We start from the raw sequence: 19739 nt of genomic DNA on the forward strand, positions 1-19739 counted from the left end.
AAAATATTCTATATGTTTATGTTTAAACCAAACTTACACCTATCCAATGTGCCACCCTCATTAAAAGATATGTATAAACCTTTAAAGCACTGGCAATAATAATTTAAAAGTCCAAGTTCAGGAAGGCAATTCAAATACCATCAGTCCTAGCAAATATTAATCTTATTATAAAACCCATTTCTCTCATAGCTGATATTTTGTGGTCAAAATCAACGGTGTTTGCAGTTGTAGGACACAGTTCACAATGAAAACACGAAATCTACTCTGTTTTCACTCCTTTTACCACTTTTTGCTCCCACACCAGAGTGTTAAAAATTTTGTCACACCTCTCCAATTGTGAGGAAATTCACACCTTTGTCTTACTTTAAACAAACAAAAAATACAATTCAATTAGTGTGTCTTGAATCTAATAGAGAAAAATGATTTTATTTACTTTTAAAATCTATTTTAAAATGATTAAATTGATATTTTAAATAGAATTAGCTTTTTAAATAAGAGTACTATCGATAAAATTTACCTATCATACCGTTCACCCACTCAAAGTCCACAATTCAACGGTTTTTAGTATATTCACAGACTTGTGCAAACATCACCACAGTCAACTTTAGAATATTTTCATTACCTCAAAAAGTAACCCCACACCCTTTAACAGTGACCCATTCCCATTCAGCACCATACAATCATTAATCAATTTTCTGTCTCTATAGGTTGCTATTCTGGACATTTAATATAAATGGAGACAAAAGAAAACATGTTGCTTTTGTGACTTTCTTCTCTCATTTAACATAATGTCTGTATGGTTTATCCATGTGGTAGCATATATCAGTACTTCACTCCTTTTTTATTGCCAAATAATATTCCATTGTATAAATATACCACACTTCATTTATCCATTCATTAGTTGATGGATATTTGGATTGTTTACACTTTAGGGCTATCACAAATAATGCTGCTATGAATATTAGTGTACAAATATTTTCGTGTGGACATATCTTCATTTCTCTTGGTTATATACCTAGTAGTGGAAATGCTGGGTCATATGGTAACTCTATGTTTAACCTTTGAGGAACTGTCAGGCTGTTTCGGCAGTCTGATGGCTGCATCATCTTACGTTCCCACTAGCAGTGTCTGAGGGTTCCAATTTCCCCATACACACTTGTTATGATCAGTCTTTTTTAATATAGCCATTCTAGTGGGTGTGAGGCAAAACCTTGTGGTTTTGATCTGCATTTTCTTGATGGCTAATGGTGCGGAGCATCTTTTCACATGGTTATTGACTATTTGTATATCTTCTCCAGAAATATATCGATTCGGATCCTCTACACACTTTTAATTGGGTTATCTGTCTTTTTATTTTTAGATGGCAGAGTTCTTCATCCATTCTAGATACACGTTCTTTATCAGATTTATGACTTGCAAACTTTTCTCCTCTCCTCCAGGTTATCTTTTCACTTTCTTGATTATGTCCTTTGAAGCAAAGAAGTTTTTAATTATGATGAAAGCAAACGTATCTATTTTTCTTTTCTTGCTTGTGCTTTTTGTGTCCTATCTATGAAACCACTGCTTAATCTAAGGTCATGAAAATTTACCCCTACACATTCTTCTGAGAGCTTTATAGTTTTAGCTCTTACACTTAAGTCTATGATTCATTTTGAGTTACTTCTTTATATGTAGCGTGGAGCTTTTAAAATAATTTTTTTGGCAACATGCTACTAATTAGACTTCAAGGTCTTAAGATAATGCCAATGAAGTATTTTTATTGAAATAACTAAGAAAGTTCTTGTAAATCTCTAGGAATATAATAATGAAGAAAGCATTTCACCAAATAGCATACAAATTTTTTAAAAACATATAACTTATTCCTGGATTCTATGTCAAAGAGTCAAAATACCAGGATAAGACAAATTACAGAAAAAAATTCATGATGAGAATTAATGCAAATTTAAAAGTTCAAAAAATACGCCAAGACATAAAGTGTATCATGTGTCAATAACCCTGCTTCCTTCTTTTATGACCTTTAACAATTTCAATCTTTTATTATCGTATGAAAGCACGGTGTTTGTCCTTTTCCACTCTTATGATTAGAGCACCTAAAATAGTACATGGCACATGAATATTTTAAATCAAATAGAAGCGTAAATGAAAATTAATGAATATTGGAACTGGCACTTCAGATGCAAGAAGTATAATAGAAGAGGTGAAAAATGGTAAGGTTTACAAACATTTTGTTCCTATGAATGTTTTGCTCTTCCCTCTGCTAATATCGCTCTTCCCCTGGTTTGGTGCATGACTCTCTTTCTTTTCATATTTTAGATTTTTGCTTCAATATCATCTCCTTAAGGAAATTTTCATGGCAAAGCTGTTTAAATTAGTTTCCTCTATTATTCTCTATTACAAAAATACAGTTATCTCTTTCATAGCACTAACCCTCAGTGGTAAATTTTCATGTTTATTCGTTTATATGTTGTCTTGCTCTCTCACTGGAGTGGAAGTGTTTTTCATTTTATTTCCAGTGCCTAAGACAATGTATGCCATATTACGAATTCTAAATAAATAGATAGTAAATTATTGGATAAATGGGACCAAGGACGGCTGTGGATCCCTGGATTTACAGACACACATGCTAATTTTTACAATTAAGGCTAGCCCTGGAACTAAAGTGTTAATATTTTCTAGAAGTTATACACACTCCTGGAATAAAACCAACACAACTTACTAGTGAAAATATCATAATAAGGTAAAAATGGATGCTTACCATTATTCAATCTTTACTGAAAGTATAACTAATGACCTATTGATTTTTTTTCAAAGAAAGGAAACCTAATTCCAACAAAAATATTCATGTCATATGGTTGCAAGCAAGAACTGCCAGGTTCTTGGGCTGGCAGGATTCCATATTTTCTTTGTGTTTTTAGTTGAAAAGAACACTCCAATTTAGTTAATTAACATACATGAGAGTAAAAAAAAAAATAGGCAAAATAAATAATACTTTTCTAGATGCTATGGCCAAAAATTAACTTAAGATGAAAAAGAAATGTCATAAAATTCAAGGACACCACAGGTATATGAAAAAAAATTATGTAAATAACTTAAAGTGAATATTTAACAATCGAATTGCTGAACAAGCCTCTGTGATTTGGCCTTTGACTTCTCTCTATTTAGAGGCCATTAACTTCAAAATTCTATGATTCATTGGGCATTAGTTGCTAAGATGTTCTCTCTGTCTCTCTCTCTCCCTCTCTCTCTCTCGCTCACTCGTGCTCTCCTTCAATGTTAGGGACTTTTCAGAGATTCTACTTGCCCCTAGAAATAGTTCTACACAAGCTTCAAATGTTAGAATATTGCATGAGGAAATCAGTTGATGAGGAAACTCAAATTATTCCAAAGCAGGTAACTACTTTGTACCTCTATCCTAGATGTATTTGTTTTAAAAATCTGCCATCTCTTTTCAACATGGAATGGAAATCTTTTACAAGAGATGAACTATAATGACCAAGTGGCTTCCCAAGAAGATGTCCTGGACAAATCTTTGCTCCCTGTACCCTCCTCCTTTTATAAGCAGTGTTTAGTACAGAAAGGAAAGCATGACAACATCAACTCTTAAAACACAATATCAGCCTCAGTGCAGAGAAGCATGAACAGTAAGATTCCTCTAGCAAACTATCCATGTTTCAACAGAACAGTGATATCTTACTTAAAGCTGAACCAGTTAGCTGAACAAGAAAGTGTGTAGAGTCAGAATCAGGAAAATTATCACAAAAACCATTAAGACCAGATGGCCAATGAATTATTGCCGGAATTAAACTGCATGAAATGCATCCATCAACTGATTCAACAAGATTTTAACAGATACCTTTATATGGGAATTGCAGTTTTCAGTGAAATGGGAGATATTAATCTATTTCAGATGCTTCCCTAACTTCAAGGAGCTTGCATCTGACAGGATAGATAAGGCATGAAAACAAATAATTCTAACAAAAGGAAGAAAGGAAATATACCGATAAATGTTTTATCAAAATGCAAAATGTGGAAGTTATTTTTGGCTGCAGAAATTTAGAAAATTTTTAGCGGGTCTTCAGGGCTGGAAAATTTTGGACATCTCCGATAGTGGGAAAGCAAAAGAAACTAGAGGAGTGAAATAAAAAGTACTTTCTTCTAACGTCCACTTTGTGGACATAAAATAGTTTTCTCCTTATAGCTCTCAATATTGGCCTTCTCTTTTCTTCTTCCTCAGAGACTCCTTACATGTTTCTAAGTAACTCTTGACTCAGATTTTCAATATAAAGTCAGTATCTTTTTGCAATCTTGACATCGTTGGCTTTCACTGAAAAACCAGATTTCGGTATGGAATTCCAAATGGTGAGAAGGAACATAAATCAATCAAGCAATCTCTCTCTTATTCTTGTTGTTATTGTTGCTCTTGATACCTTTAAATATAGCCATCACAAAGGACATTGGGCTAGCCAGAGAATAACAATGACTTAGGGTAAGGACATTGGAATCATGCAGTATCAGTTGACCTGGACCCTGGGATCAACCTCATGGGTACTCAGTCTTATTTTATTTTATTGTATCCCCAATAAAACTCTTAACAACAAGGCTCATGAGAGTTTCCTGAATGACAATTCTCCATGTGTACTGTCCCATATTAAGACTGGAAGAGTAACACATCCTGACTCCAGGGGAAGAGGATAACAGAAACTCTGAATTTGATACTTTTGGTATTTCCTGGACTCTGCTCCATGAGCTTCTTCCCTTGGCTGATTTTAATCTGTATCCTTTTCCTGTAATAAACCATAGCCATGACTATAATAATAATAATAATAGTTTTTCCGTGAGTTCTGTAAGTCCTAGCAAATCATTGAACCATGGGGTGGTTTTGGACTCTTCCTCCAAACTTGCATTTGGTGTCAGAAGTGAAGATAGCCTGGGGGACTGTGCTCTCTAACCTTGTGGTTAGCCCAAACTCCCTGCAACAGGCAATTATGAGGATAAGCGAAAACTCCAGGAGGATAAGGATCTTTGCTCTTTTACCCATCTTTGTATGCTCACTACATAGTGCCTGGTATTGGTAGAGTTCCAATAAATATATGTCGAAGGAATTTAGTTATACTGAGATTGACTTTGAGGGTAAAGCAGCATTTGTGCTGTGATTTGTAGAATCATCAACGTAATCATAGTTAATTATCCACTTATTGTATGGAATTTGCTACATCTATACTTGGAATAGGCAATTCTTTAAAATTCAATGTCTTTCTTAAGAAACTCCCTTTAGCAGAGAATGTATTTAATGCTGTGAGTGGGGGATATATGAGGCCCAGGGGACAACGATGAATACAATATAATTCCTGCCCAAAAGAAAAAAGGAAGCCAGGTGCTGTGATATTAAAGTAGGAATAACATCTCTTTCTCAATGATACGAGTAATGGAGAGAGGTGACATATCAGTTAATATGTGAGCTGAGCTACAAGGAATGTTAACAATTACACAGGTACACAATAGACAAAGGCAAGCATACCAGCATTAACAATGTGACTATAGTATTATAATTTTAAATCCTTTATGCATCTTATTACACATACGACTCTCTACAATAATTATGTAAAATATTTTATCACCAATCTTTTAACCAGTTTGACAATAATTTGTCCTTATAACTTTATGTCAAACAATGCTTATCTGTAATTGTTTTACGTATTCAAGGTTCAGTGCAAACTACTTAAATATAAAAAAATACCAATCTTACAGCAAATACCAGTCTTATAGTAAATTTATAGAGGATGGTAGAAAGAAGAGATTCATTCATCTTGACACTCTGTTTATATGATGAAAAGATGTCCTCCCCGGCCCCCCGCCAACTTCAACCCAAGTGTTTTTAAGCATTGTGAGACTAGGAGAAAATTTAAGTAGTTTTACAAACTTTTTCAAAAACTTGTAAACCTCAAAGAGAATGAAACATCAAAGGACATTAAATTTCAAGTCAGCTAGTACTGGTTAAATAGCAAAAATAAAAAAATTAATGGCACTGTCCGAATAAGGTCAATTTTGTAGAAGAATCTGTCTCAACAGATTGTAACACAAGGAAGTATTTCCTGAACTACTGAAGAAGGTGTTTCAGGAAGAGAAGTTTCTGATTTTCATGAGCTTCTTTTGTTTGGGAAAGCGATAGCTTCTAGAACTTCTATTTACTTTTTTAAAAAAGGTATTATTTAATGCCATTAAAAACTATTTCAGACTTTCTTTCAAAAAGGCATGAGTATAAACTTAACCAATCAAGCAAAAGACTTATACACTGAAAACTACAAAATTTTGCTGAATGAAATTAAAGAAGAAGCAAATAAATGGAAAGACATCTTGTGTTCACAGATTGGAAGACTTAACATTGTTTAAAATGTCCATACTGCTCAAAAGAATCTATAGACTCAATGCAATCCCCATAAAATTTGCAATGGCATTTTTTTCAGAAATAGGAGAAAACATCCTAAAATTCATGTGGAATCTCAAAGGATCCTGAATAGCCAAAACAATCTTGATAAAGAAAAACAAAGCTGGAGGCATCATATTTCCTGATTTTAAAACATGTTACAAGCCTACAGTAATCAAAATGCATGGTACTAGCGTGAAGACAAACATATACACCAATAACAGAATAGAAAGCTCAGAAATAAACTCTTAAATATAGGGTCAAATGATCTCCAAGAAGGGTGCCAAGATACACAATAGGGAAAACAAAGTGTCTTCAACAATGTTGCTGGGAAAACTGGATATCTATATACAAAAAAATAAAGTTGGACCCTTCCCTTATGCCATATACAAAAATTAACTCAAAATAGATTAAAAACCTAAAGGTAAGAACTGAAACTGTAAAACTCCTATAAGAAAACATAGGGGGAAAGCTTCATGACATTGAATTTGGAAGTGATTCTTGAATATGACACCAAAAGCACAGGGAGCAAAAAAAAAATAGACAAATGGGACTCGATCAAACAAAAATGCTTCTGCACAGCAAAGGAAACAATCAATAGACTGAAAGGCAACCTAGAGAGAATAGGAGAAAATATTTGCAAACCACGTATCTGATAAAGAGTTAATATTCAGAATATATAAAGAAATCCTACAACTCAACAACCAAACACAAATTTAAAAATGGGCAAAGGACTTGAATAGACATTTCTCCAAAGAAGACATACTAACGGCCAACATATATGTGGAAAAGTGCTCAACATCACTAACATCACTAACCCTCGGGGAAATGCAAATCAAAACCACGATGAGGTATCCCCTCATACCTGTTAAGAGGACTAATATAAAAAAAAAACAACAGAAATAACAAGTATTGGCAAGGATATGGAAAAATTGGAACCTTTGAACCCTGTTGGTGGCAATGCAAAGTAGTACAGTTGCTACAGAAAACAGTATGGAGGCTCCTCAAAAAATTAAAAATAGAACTACCTTACGATCCAGCAATCCCACATCTGACTATATTTCCAAAAGAGTTGAAAACCTGATCTTGAAGAGATATTTGTACACCTGTGTTCATTTCAGCATTATTCACAAGTGCCAAGATACAGAAATAACCTAAATATCCATCAATGGATGAATGGATAAAGAAAATGTGGTATACACCTACAGTAGGATATTATTCAGCCTTAAAAAAGAAGGAAATCCTGTCATATGCTACAACACAGATGCACTGTGAAGACACTAGGCTAAGTGAAATTAACCAATCACAAAAAGATAAATACTGCATGATTCCGCTTATTATAGGTATCTAAAACAGTCCAACTCAGAAAGAGAAAGTAGAATGCTTTTGCCACAGGTTGAGGGGAGAGAAATAGTGGAGTTGCTGTTCAATGGGCATAGAGTTTCAGTTTTACAAGGTGAAAAAGTTCTAGAGATCTTTTGCACAACTGTAGTGTACACTTAAAAATGGTTAAGATGGTAAATTTTACGTTATGCATTTTTTACCACAATAAAAAACAAGAGGAGGGAAAAAGGCATGAGTTCAGACAAGGATGCACCCACTCTGCTCCAAACAGATAGTGATGATGAATAAAATATTAAAAAGTAAGGGCTAAATGACATAGCCAGGATCAAAGCAGGCCAAACACCCCCATGAGAGAGAAACACAAAGCACTGAGCAGGCTGCAGCTGCAGCTCTACTGGGCTTCCGGTCCTGGAGGCGGTGTGATCCAGAGTTCCACTCTGGTCACGTCAAAAGGAATAAAAGTCCTCTATGTAGGACAGAGGGTTGGAGCAAGGCTGCCTGCTCCTACCAGGGGCTGGGATCGTTTTCCTGCTCCAACCTTAAAAACCCTGAAAGAAAACATACTGCTACTACTTAATAAGCAAGATGCAATGGTAGACACAGCCTCACAATGAGAGGAACTAGAGCAAGCCACCCCGCAGCCCGGGCCCCGTTCCCTAACCCAATGTCCCCCTAGAATAAGAGCCGTGATATGACTCAAAATCTTATTATAAACTACAGCCACTAAGGCTGGATAAAGGCAACAAAACACTGCTAGAAAGTGAGGGCAGACCTCACAGGAAGACATAGACTAGGGAGAGGGAGGGGAGGGAAACGTGCCTGCAGACTGAAATTCCAAACACGTGAAAAACTACTTCCAGTATGATCTAATCTAATTCGGAAAATGACAGCCCACAAAATCAACAACTGAAATATGAATTCGTTACAAAAGAAATTAACTTTATGGAACAGTCTGACAAAGCATTACAAGAATGCTCAGAGAGGTTAATCATGTAATGACTTTCCACAAAAACAGCCAGATAGCAAAAACAGGAAGAAATGAATCAAGAAGAGGTAGATATCAAACGGAAGCCATCAGACATCCAAAAAGGAAAAACACAGTGATTGAAATCACAAAATAGAGGGCATCAATTCGATAGTAGATGAATTTGAAAGTTTCTAGTATAAGTCATTTGACTATTGTCAGCACAAGAGACTGGAAAACATGATAGGGAAAGAAAACGTATGTGAGTTAAGGGTTAAAATTTTCCAGAATTGAAGAAATGTGATTCCTTAGATTAAAAAAGTATTGTGGGGGCCAGCCCGGTGGCGCAGTGGTTAAGTTCGCACATTCTGCTTCTCAGAGGCCCAGGGTTCGCGGGTTCGGATCCCGGGTGCGGACATCGCACCACTTAGCAAAAAGCCATGCTGTGGTAGGCATCCCACATACAAAGTAGAGGAAGATGGGCATGGATGTTAGCTCAGGGCCAGTCTTCCTCAGCAAAAAGAGGAAGATTGGCAGTAGTTAACTCAGGGATAACCTTCCTAAAAAAAAAAAAGGAATATTCTGAATTCCTAACAAGATAAATTAAGATAGATACACAAGTAGACATTATAATGAATTTGCAGAACATGAAGTATAAAGAGAAAAAAAATCCTTTAAATTTTCCATGTAGATTACCTACAAAAGAAAGAAGATTAAATGCTCAGCAAACTTCTCATAGTCAACAACAGATATTGGAAGCCCATGGAATATAATTTTCAAAGTGCTGGGGAAAAATTGGTGTCCTTATAATTGTATAACTATCTGAACCGTGATTCAAGAGGGAGGGAGAGTGGAAAGAAGGCATTTTCATGGAATACCAGGGTGAAGTGAGCTCACCATCTACATACTTCACACACAAAACAATGACAGATTTCCTTGAGAAGAAAAGTAAACTCACAGAGACCAAATTTGATACGCACACAAAAAACCAAAAACTATATGCATAGAAATCATCTTAAGGACTGGCAAATTGAATTATTAGCTATAGAATAATAACTAATCAGGCATATGATTTTATTTTAGTGTAACTAATAAAATTGGTGGGAAGGGTGGTGGTGTTTGCTAGGCCGAGAACATCCTAAGGTCCATTTGGAAGGAGGATGGGAACACAAAGAATGTTTAGCAAACTATATACTTACGTACGTATGTCAAAATAAGTAAGAGTGAATCACTAAAGGAATAGAAACATAAACTAAGGAAACTAGCAGAAGAATGAATATAGAATAAAAAAAAATTTCAATAACGCAAAGAAATTTTTTTAAAAAGATAAAATACAAACTACAACGGTAAAAACAAATCCAAATGCATGAAAAATCTCATTAAATGCGTACAGATTAAACTCACCTATTAACACACAAGATTTTCAGAATGGATCTTAAACCTTTAGTTCTAGGCTACCTAACGGTCACTCTGTGTTTACCACTCTCTCCTTCTGTCTCCTGGTGAGGGGAGAAAATCAGAAGCAATGAGGGAATCAATTCCGAGCTTAAATTTGAATACAAACCAGGTAAATTAAACCATTTGTGAATGTCTCTCGGATTCTAAGTTAGCTTCTTTATGACCTCTTTGGTTTGCCCCCAGCCCCACACCGCTACCCCTGCCCTGCCATATGTTCCAGTTAGGGCCTTCACTGGCGTGCCCAACTACACTATTTCACACGAAGTAGGACATTGCTTTTCAAATGACTTCAAGTCTTAATATACCAAAAGAGCCTCAGGAAAGCCTATGTTAACAGCCTGTTTTTAACTCACCACAAGGCTTCCGGCTGCACTAGTGCTCTCCTGCTGAGGCACGCCACACAAACACACAGCCGTACAAGGGGCGAGAGAGCCTTGACACCCCATTCTCTTTCAGGTCTGCCTCGCCCAATATTGACCCTCTTTGGTCCTATAACAAAATCATCAGGCCTATGGGTACTGTTTAATACTAAAAGCCAGCACTTACTCCTATTAGTCTTATCCAGAAAGAGGGTGATTTTGAAAGTAGGGGTCCTGATGATCTATGTCAGTGATGCCATGTTTACAATTAAAGGAAAATTGTCCCCAGGAGCCTCATAGTCTCAAAAGCAGGGAAAAGCATTGTGATTCTTGGTATGAGGCAAGGTTGATTTAAGTGAAGAGAAAAATTGAAAATCTAGGTGCCCAAATGAGGTAACTCAACAGATGGTTATTAGCTTTACTAAGGTGTTAGCTCTTTTACAAAAAAGCACCTCCATTAAAATTCTCTAGTCAAGAATTTCTTAAAACCTCCTCCTATGGGCTCAAGCCCCCAGCTTAACACTAGCTCTAAGCAAGAAGGAAAAAAATAACACATCTCCGAAAAGGCTGCAGAGGATGAAGTTCCGTTATTTCATACTGAATACCCAGGCTCCTCTCCCAGGACCTTTGGGATTGCACCCAACAAGAGTGACTCCTCCCCACCCCCACCCCCTACACACACACACACACGCACACATACACACACACATGCACGTGCGTGCATGCACGCTCCTACACAGCTACCTTCTGACTACAATACTGTTGTCAGACTTTGTGTTTTTCTTCTTCTCAGCAGTTTGGAAATCAACTCTAGTCCAAAGGTCTGAACTCTACAGTTTTTGTGGAATTATAACCTGAATTATGACCTTTTAAATAAATATAAAAATGAATAATGACCTTCTAAATACAGGGATAAACGTAATCTAATCTACTTTTAGTTGTTTACTTGATGACTGATTAAATCTTTGAATTAATACATCTTAAGATCATCTCCATGTTTTAGTTTGTAGTACATTCAAAACTTTTTAAAAGTTTAACTGGAATTATTCAAAACAATAACCTACCTTTCTTTTCCTTATTTTAATTCTTACGTTTCAAATATAGACTCATAGTATTTGGACATTAAGAACTGTTAGAATTATGTCACACCAAGAATGAAAGCCTATTATTTTGACCGAAACTGTATATATCTTTAAGTATTGAGTAGAAACTATAGAAAAACAATGTGTATGTACCCATCTAGGATATAAATGCATATTCATATCTGAATATGTTCAGGAGTAAAATAGCAACTTTAAGAATTCTAACATGAATGACAGATGTATTATTAATAAACAAACATAATACCAGGGATTGATTTAATTGAATATTGAAAAAGTTTAATAAAGGTTATTCAATAACTAATTTAGACTCTAGTAGGCATAAATGCATTTCCTGAATAATAACTTTATGTTATTTATAGAGATCATAGAAAGTAAGAGTGGAAATCTATAACCATGATTTTCAAAGATATTTCTTCACAAACTACAAATAGGTGACTCCCTTATGAGAGAACAGAAATGCGTTTTATATTCGAAAACACAAGATTTGGTGCAGCCACATTCTCTCAGTGCATGATTTATTATCTTGAATGAAACAGGCATCAGAACAGCGTTAACTACTTTAAAATATGTTAGCGCTGATAATGTAGTCACTGATGCTACCTAATTTTGTCAACTGGATTTAAAAAAGACTTTAGACAACATGGTATCCAACACTCTCATTTTAAACGTCCAGAAATTAAACCAAAGAGAGGAGGTGACTCGTCCAAACTGAAATGTAAATCAAACTCAAATATCCCAGCCCCTAATCCAGAGCTCATTCCAGAAATTCACATTGCCTTTGAAGGGACCAGTTATTCCAGGAATCTGATGCATTCGATACTACACAGATTTATAAATACAAACAAAAGCACAATCTATTCAGAAAGCTCTTTCTCCACAATAACACAGGGAAGATTCCCAGACAAACTGAAGAATTTAACTTCCTAAACCATCCTCTGTGCTTGAAGGAGAGGTAACAGGAGAAAAGAAAAATATCTTACCCCTTGAATTAAACAGAAAGGTAAAATTCAAAAGATAGATTATTCTCCAGGAGTGGGAGCTAGATGAAGGGAATTTACATTTCACGGAGACCAACTAGCTCTTTCTCAACAGAAGATGATCTTTAATGCTCTAAATTATGAAATCTTCATAATAATCTTGACATACTGGGTCAGAAAATATAAAACGGCTTCAACTTCCAATTTTCTTCCCTAAAATAATGGTTACTCCATTACCTCTGAATGCCAGTTTACACACACACACGCATTACAGGGTACTTACTGAGCTGTAGAGATAGCCTTCACCATTCATGGCCACATAGAGGCTGGCCTTCACCCCTTGGATGGCCACCACACGCAGGCCCACGGGAATCAGATTGAACAGGGCTAGAAGGGAAAAAAGAAGACAGAGAGAAAGGGATCAGTGACCTTTTGAATAAAATTATCTTGCTTCTTAAGATGACTCTTGGGAATAAAACCTGTGAGTTGAAATTGCTAGGGGGAGACAGAGAGCGAGGGAGAGAGAGTCAAAGAGTGAGGAAAATTGGCTTCTTGTCTCTGCGCCACCACTAATTACCCGTGTGATTTCAGGCAAATCACAGAAACTCATCTGTAATAAAGGAGTTAGATTAGAAGGTCTCTAAGGGCCCCACCTGGATCTCAGAGTCCAGGATCTCTGCTCCACAAAATGAACACACACCCAAACAGTGTAACATAAGATGATCTTTTTCTAAAAAACAAGTAATTTGAAGCAAAAAATTCTCAACAGTAGAAAACATGTTTGTAGTCATGAGTAATATAAAATACGGTCTCTAAAACATGTGAGAACTTCTTGTTTTCTGTCCCCTCCTTGTGGTCCTTAACATTGTCTTGAACACAAAAAGTGAACACAAGAATTACTGACTCACTGTTAGCTACACTGGTGGAAGGAGAACATTTCTCTTTTTTTAATTTAATTTTATTTTTTATTCTTTCCTTTTTTCTCCCCAAAGCCCCTGAGTACATAATTGTATATTCTCAGTTGTGGGTCCTTCTAGTTGTGGCATGTGGGACGCTGCCTCAGCATGGCCTGACGAGTGATGCCATGTCTGCGCCCAGGATTCGAAGCACGCGAACTTAATCACTTGGTCACGGGGCTGGCCCAGAACATTTCTCTTTATATTTTATTTTTTGACATGTAAATGTATATAGATAAACAGATGGATAGAAAATCGATACCTTAAGTCATAATGGACATATTTTATATCTCAGGATGTATGCACATATATATATATATACCACATTATATATATATACCACATATATATTTATACATATGCACAAAACCATTAAAATTAACTTGGTAAATTTAATTCAATATCCTAAGATGAAAGGGAAATATGCTTGTAGTCTTTAAATATTTGAGTCGCCTATCACTGAAAATATTCAATAGTTTATATATCCACTTAGAGAAGGTATTCATACACCAGAAAAAATATAAATAAGAAGTTCATCTATTTTTCTTGTAACAATGTACTTCTATGAATTATATATCCCTAGCACTATTCTACTTACTGTTGGGATTACAAACTGAGCATAAACATAAAGCATTGCCCTTATCCTGAAAGAATTTGTATCACATAAGGGAGGAAAACAATCATATTGTTAGGCTCTGCAGATGGCAACATGGACATGAACTAAATATTTCATGACTTCATGCATAAGCGAGTATCTCTGTAGTTCACTTTAACATCCTGACTTGGTCAGAAGTCCTTACCCATCTTTTCTGCTGGTAAAATTCCCATCAGTTCTGGTCGTCATCTCAGTTTTGAATATAAGATATACGTAAATTAACCCATGTACTACCATTAATGAGAAATGCTTCCATTTGGGGGGGCTTCTCTCAACCTGGGATAGTAAGCTAAACATACAGACACACACACACACACACACACACACAAAACATAGTAGTTGGCTTTCAGTCAAATGTTCAACTGATAGTTGTAAAGGATCAAGCCTTAGACCACAAGTTTAGTACAGCAGGATTCAATTCCTAGATGTTTGACATTGGACCAGTCTCTTTTCCTCTTTGAATCTGTTTCCTCTTTTGTCATGAAAGTTGAGACTAGATCTTAGTAGATGCTTAAGAATTAATAGTTGGCTCAGTTTGAAGGTATATTAGTTTTCCTTCTTCCTATGTTTTTACCACTGTCCTTGTGCTGCTGAAATATCTTAAGAAGAACAAGACCTTAAAGTCTAGTTGAGAGAAAACTAAGACATATGGAATAATCTGATATAGTGTATAATTTATTTCTATAATTAAACATAATATATGCACTCTATATATATTCTCTATGTTACAGAAGTTCAGGAAAATAGATCTGGGGGGCCTGAGGTATTCAGGAAATGTCTCACACAGAAGAAAGGACTTGAGTTGACACCTAAAGAAATGGCAGAAGTTGGGTAAGCCAAGAACAGAAGGACATTTTCGTGGGGCGGGAAATTAGGTGGTTCTGCAGGGTAACGTGTGTGTACAGGAAGAGACTGGAAGATTGGAGGATCTCATTCATATTGGGGAGGAATGAGAAAGAACACCAGCTAGATAAAGCAGGGATAAATAACTGAGAATCTGTCACTCTAATCTTAGACATCTAGACTTTACCAAATGGACAAGAAGAAGTTGACATACAAAGATTCAAGCAGCAAGATTACAAAAAAATGTGAGAGATTTGCAGACAACATAGTTTCTAAACCCATCATTCAGAAGCTACATGACTTTGAGCCATTCATTTAACCTTTCTGCCTTAGTTTTTCTATCTGTAAAATGAGCATAATAATCCTTACTGCACAGAGTTTATAGAAGAACCAAATGCATTACCATGGTCTTCAAAGTGTTTCATAAACAGAGATATGTTCTCTCTATATAAGAGTTGTCATTAATATTTCATTCTTCTGCTTGTCAAATAAGGTTGCCATGGGGTCTGATGTAAAAATTGACATATCATCCCAGTAATATTTACAGAGTCCATATTCAGAACCTTGTTTAATACTTTAAAAAATGATATTTTATATTTGCACAACATTTAATTTTCAAAGAGCTGATAAATCCATCATCGTACTTGACCTTCAACCACAAACACTATGAAGAATTTAGGACAGAATGGTTATCTTAACTTTTAGAAGGGCAAACAGGTTCAGAGAGGTAACCCAGGTGAAACCATCTCAAAAAAGGTTTTCCAGCTCTCCAATGTGCTTATCTGCCCCAAATGTCATATTTCCCCCTTCTTCCACTTAAAATTTAATTTCCTCCTATATCCACGCTCACCTTCTTACAAAGTAATAGATGATTTAGCTACATTTCCCTACATAGCCTGCAGCTAGCTGTGGCTATGGACTCAGTACTGGTCAGTGAGGGTCTTTGTATGCTTGAAGACCCCTTCCTTAAAGAGAGCTTAGAAGTGTCCTTTGCTTTCTTCTCAATCCTTTGCCTTATTGCTGTTTTTACCAGGATGTGGTGGCTGGATCATCTCAGACCGTGAAAACAAGGGCCACCCCTGAGGGAGTGGTAGCAGGCAAGCTGGAAAGAGTGGGTCCCTGAGGACTTTGTGGAGCAATGGCACCAGTCCAGCATTCAATTATCCAGGTCTGGCTTTTATGTGAGAAAAATAAGTCCTTGTTATTTCAGTCTGTGCAAGGCAGAGCCAACCCTAATCCTAACTGACAGAGATTGCTAATGAAAGCAGAGTTAACACGTAAGGTGTGAACTAAATGTAAGGTACTTATACATTGTAAATATAGGCAACCACTAGAAAATTTCAAGTTCAATGACAATTCTTATGAGAAAGAGTAATGAAATCCAAAATGCTGAATGATGTTTTTCTAAGGGAAAGATTTCCCAGGACAAATGCTAAGCATATTGGTTCATTTCGCTGAAATGGAAGTATAAAAGTAACTATAAAGCTCTTCCTACCTGAGGAGAGTGAGAAAGCCACTAAAACTAGGCAGAGACAAAGGGAAGAAACTTGTGTGAAAGTTTTATATGAACCATGAGGTGATAATGCTTTTAGACGGTATGCTTTGGGAGATTTACCAAGTCCATTAAAAAAAAAATCAGGGGCCAGCCTGGTGGCATAGTGGTTAAGTTTACATGTTCCACTTTGGCAGCCTGGGGTTTGCAAGTTTTGATCCGGGGACAGACTTACACACTGCTCATCGAGCCATGCTGTGGCAGCATCCCACATACAAAATAGAGGAAGATTGGCACAGATGTTAGCTCAGGAACAATCTTCCACAAGCAAAAAGAGGAAGATTGGCAATGGATGTTAGCTCAGGGCCAACCTTCTTCACCAAAAAACCCCAGACAAATCAGTAAACAATTTGGGATGAGACATTTTAGTGGTAAAAGCTTAAAACTATTCTCTTTGGGAGGGTCTGCATCTGCCTCCTGAAATCTTGAAAAGCGGCAAACAACTTACCTTCATCTTGTATTTATCTTCAGTGTAGCACACTGGCTGTAGTTCACACGAGCCCTTCACTATGCAGCCAGAATTTCTCCTGAGCCTGCAGTCTTCTTCTCCAACCTCAAAGCCACTGTCCTAACTCATAGTAAGAGGGCCACACCATTCTTCAAGTCCCTTGCATCTACTCAGGCCATCTCCCTGCTTACAATCTCTAGTGAATACTCATGTCTACAAGAAGGATCCAAAGTCTTTACTCGGACCCTCAATGGCCTTTACAACCTGGCTCCAAACGACATTTCCAGGTTATCACCTGTCACTCATTTCATTCACCATAACCAGCTTCAGAAAGCTTTTTGCCATTTCCTAAGTTCCCCCTTGATCTTTAACTAGGCTGGATTTATTTTTTCTTTTGCCTCTTTTTTTAGAAAGCCTATCTTCCCTGCTAAACTGCGCCATGAGTCTTACCCAAACCCTTCCGAGACAGTTGTTTCCTTGTCCATAATTGTCTACTTCATGGGCATATCTCTGTAACAGCATTTGGAACGTGGTATTATAATTGTTTATTTACACATCTGTCTCTATCCCTAAGCTGCAAGCCTCTTGAGAGGAGGTTTCTGCAACTTCTACCCCAGTTATATGGACGTATCTTATATTCAATAAATGTAATTGACTCTAAGGGGCATGAAAAAGCACCTTATTTCCAGGAATTTAGGTTTCCTTATTAGAATAAAAGTGTGTTTTTAAGATAAAAAAAGAAATTTAAAACTTCTCAGCCTGGTATTCAAGGTTATACATAGTCACAGCATACATTTCTGCTACATGGCACTATTCACGGTAATATATTTATTTCCTTATTCTAGTAATTTGATTTCCCTCTTGCCACTTTTTAACTCCATGTTTTCGCTTACTTCATTCCCTCTGCCTAGAATGTCACTTATGCCATATCCTTATAGTGAAACCCCTGCCATGCTTGAAATACATAAAATACCAAGTGTTCTTTCTCACTTCTCAGCTGCCCTAGTCCTGGATCTAGACTATATTTATGACAATTTATAACTTTCTTCCATTAAAAAACTATGTTTTCTTTCCTAACCACAACTAGATTGTAAGCACTCCAAAACAAGATCACATCTAAACCACACGTGTATTAAACGGAGAAAAGGAGGGAGTGCAGGAGGGAGAAAGAGAGACAGAGACAAAAACAGAGAGAAATTGACAGGGAGAATAAGCCAGGTAGCATATATTCTATTTATATTCAGCATCTCAGTAAACACTTGCTAAATAAAGACAACAATGATAAGCCAAACCGAGTTCAAGCATCTAATCTGACATGTGAGCATCTTCTCAATCTTGTCCTTTCCAAAATGAATATCTCATTCCAAACCTCTATGCAAATCTGACTCTTATATTATTGAAAATAAAATAATTGAGTTGGTGTTCTTGGGATCCATAACAAACTCAATCACTGAACCACATGGAAAAAGGGTATGAAAAAAGGTAATGAAGGGAAAGGACAGTTTCTTCAATAAATGATGCTGGTAAAACTGCATATCCACATCCAAAAGAATGAAATTGAACCCTTTTTTATCTTATACACAAATATCAACTCAAAATGGATTAAAGATCTAAACATAAAGCCTGAACTGTAAAACTCCTAGAAGAAAACATAGGGAAAAAGCTTCTTGATATTGGTATTGGTAGCGATTTCTTGGATATGACAACAGAAACATAAACAGCAAAAAAAACAGCAACAAAAGCAAAAATAGACAAGTGGGACTACATCAAACTACAAAGCTTCTGCACAGCAAAGGAAACAAGAGAATGAAATGGCAAACTACAGAATGGGAGAAAATGTCTACAAACCATTTACTTGATAAAGAGTTAATATCCTAAATACATGAGTAACTCCTACAACTCAATAGCAAAGAAATAAATAACTCAATTTAAAAATTGGCAAAAGACTTGAATAGACATTTCTCCAAAGATGATATACAAATGACCGATAAGTACACAAAAAACGCTCAACACCACTAACCATCAGGGAGATGCAAATCAAAACCACAATGAGATATCATGTCATACCTGTTAGAATGATGACTACCAAAAAAAATAAAATAACCGAAAATAACGAATGCTGCCAAGGATGTGAAGAAATTGAAAACTTTGTGCACTGTTGGTGGAAATGTAAAGTGGTGCAGCCACTATGGAAAACCACATTGAGAAAATGGAGCATGGAAAACAGTATGGAGGGTCCTCAAAAACTTAAATATAGAACTACCATATGATATAGGAATCTCACTCCTGGGATATATATACAAAAGAATTGAAATCAGGATCCCGAGAAAATATCTGCCCTCTTACGTTCATTGTAGCATTATTAACAATTAGCCAAGATATGGAAACAACATAAATGTCCCTGGATGATAAGTGGATAAAGAAAATGTGGTATATACATACAATGGAATATTACTCAGCTTTTAAAAAGAAGGAAATCCTGTCACATGTGACAACATAAATGAAGCTGGAAGACACTATACTAAGGGAAACAAGCCAGTCTTACTTAGAAGGACAAATACTGCATTATTCCACTTACATGAGGTATTTAAAATAATTAAACTCATGAAAGCAGAGAGTAGAATGATGGTTGCAAAGAGCTAGAAGGAGGGGGAAA

The 19739-nt window shown here is 36.2% G+C and overlaps 1 protein-coding gene across 4 annotated transcripts in view; it reads right to left on the reverse strand.

Annotated features, from left to right (window-relative positions):
• FGF12 (fibroblast growth factor 12) overlaps nt 1–19739 on the reverse strand; it is a 506805-nt gene that overhangs the window by 153109 nt on the left and 333957 nt on the right. For all 4 annotated transcript variants that reach the window (XM_070582533.1, XM_070582532.1, XM_070582531.1 and 1 more), the window contains one exon: nt 12913–13016. In XM_070582533.1, coding sequence (XP_070438634.1) covers nt 12913–13016 — 104 coding nt within the window. The remainder of the gene's footprint in view (nt 1–12912; nt 13017–19739) is intronic.

The sequence above is a fragment of the Equus przewalskii genome, chromosome 18 (genome assembly GCF_037783145.1).
Source record: "Equus przewalskii isolate Varuska chromosome 18, EquPr2, whole genome shotgun sequence".
Lineage (NCBI taxonomy): Eukaryota > Metazoa > Chordata > Mammalia > Perissodactyla > Equidae > Equus > Equus przewalskii.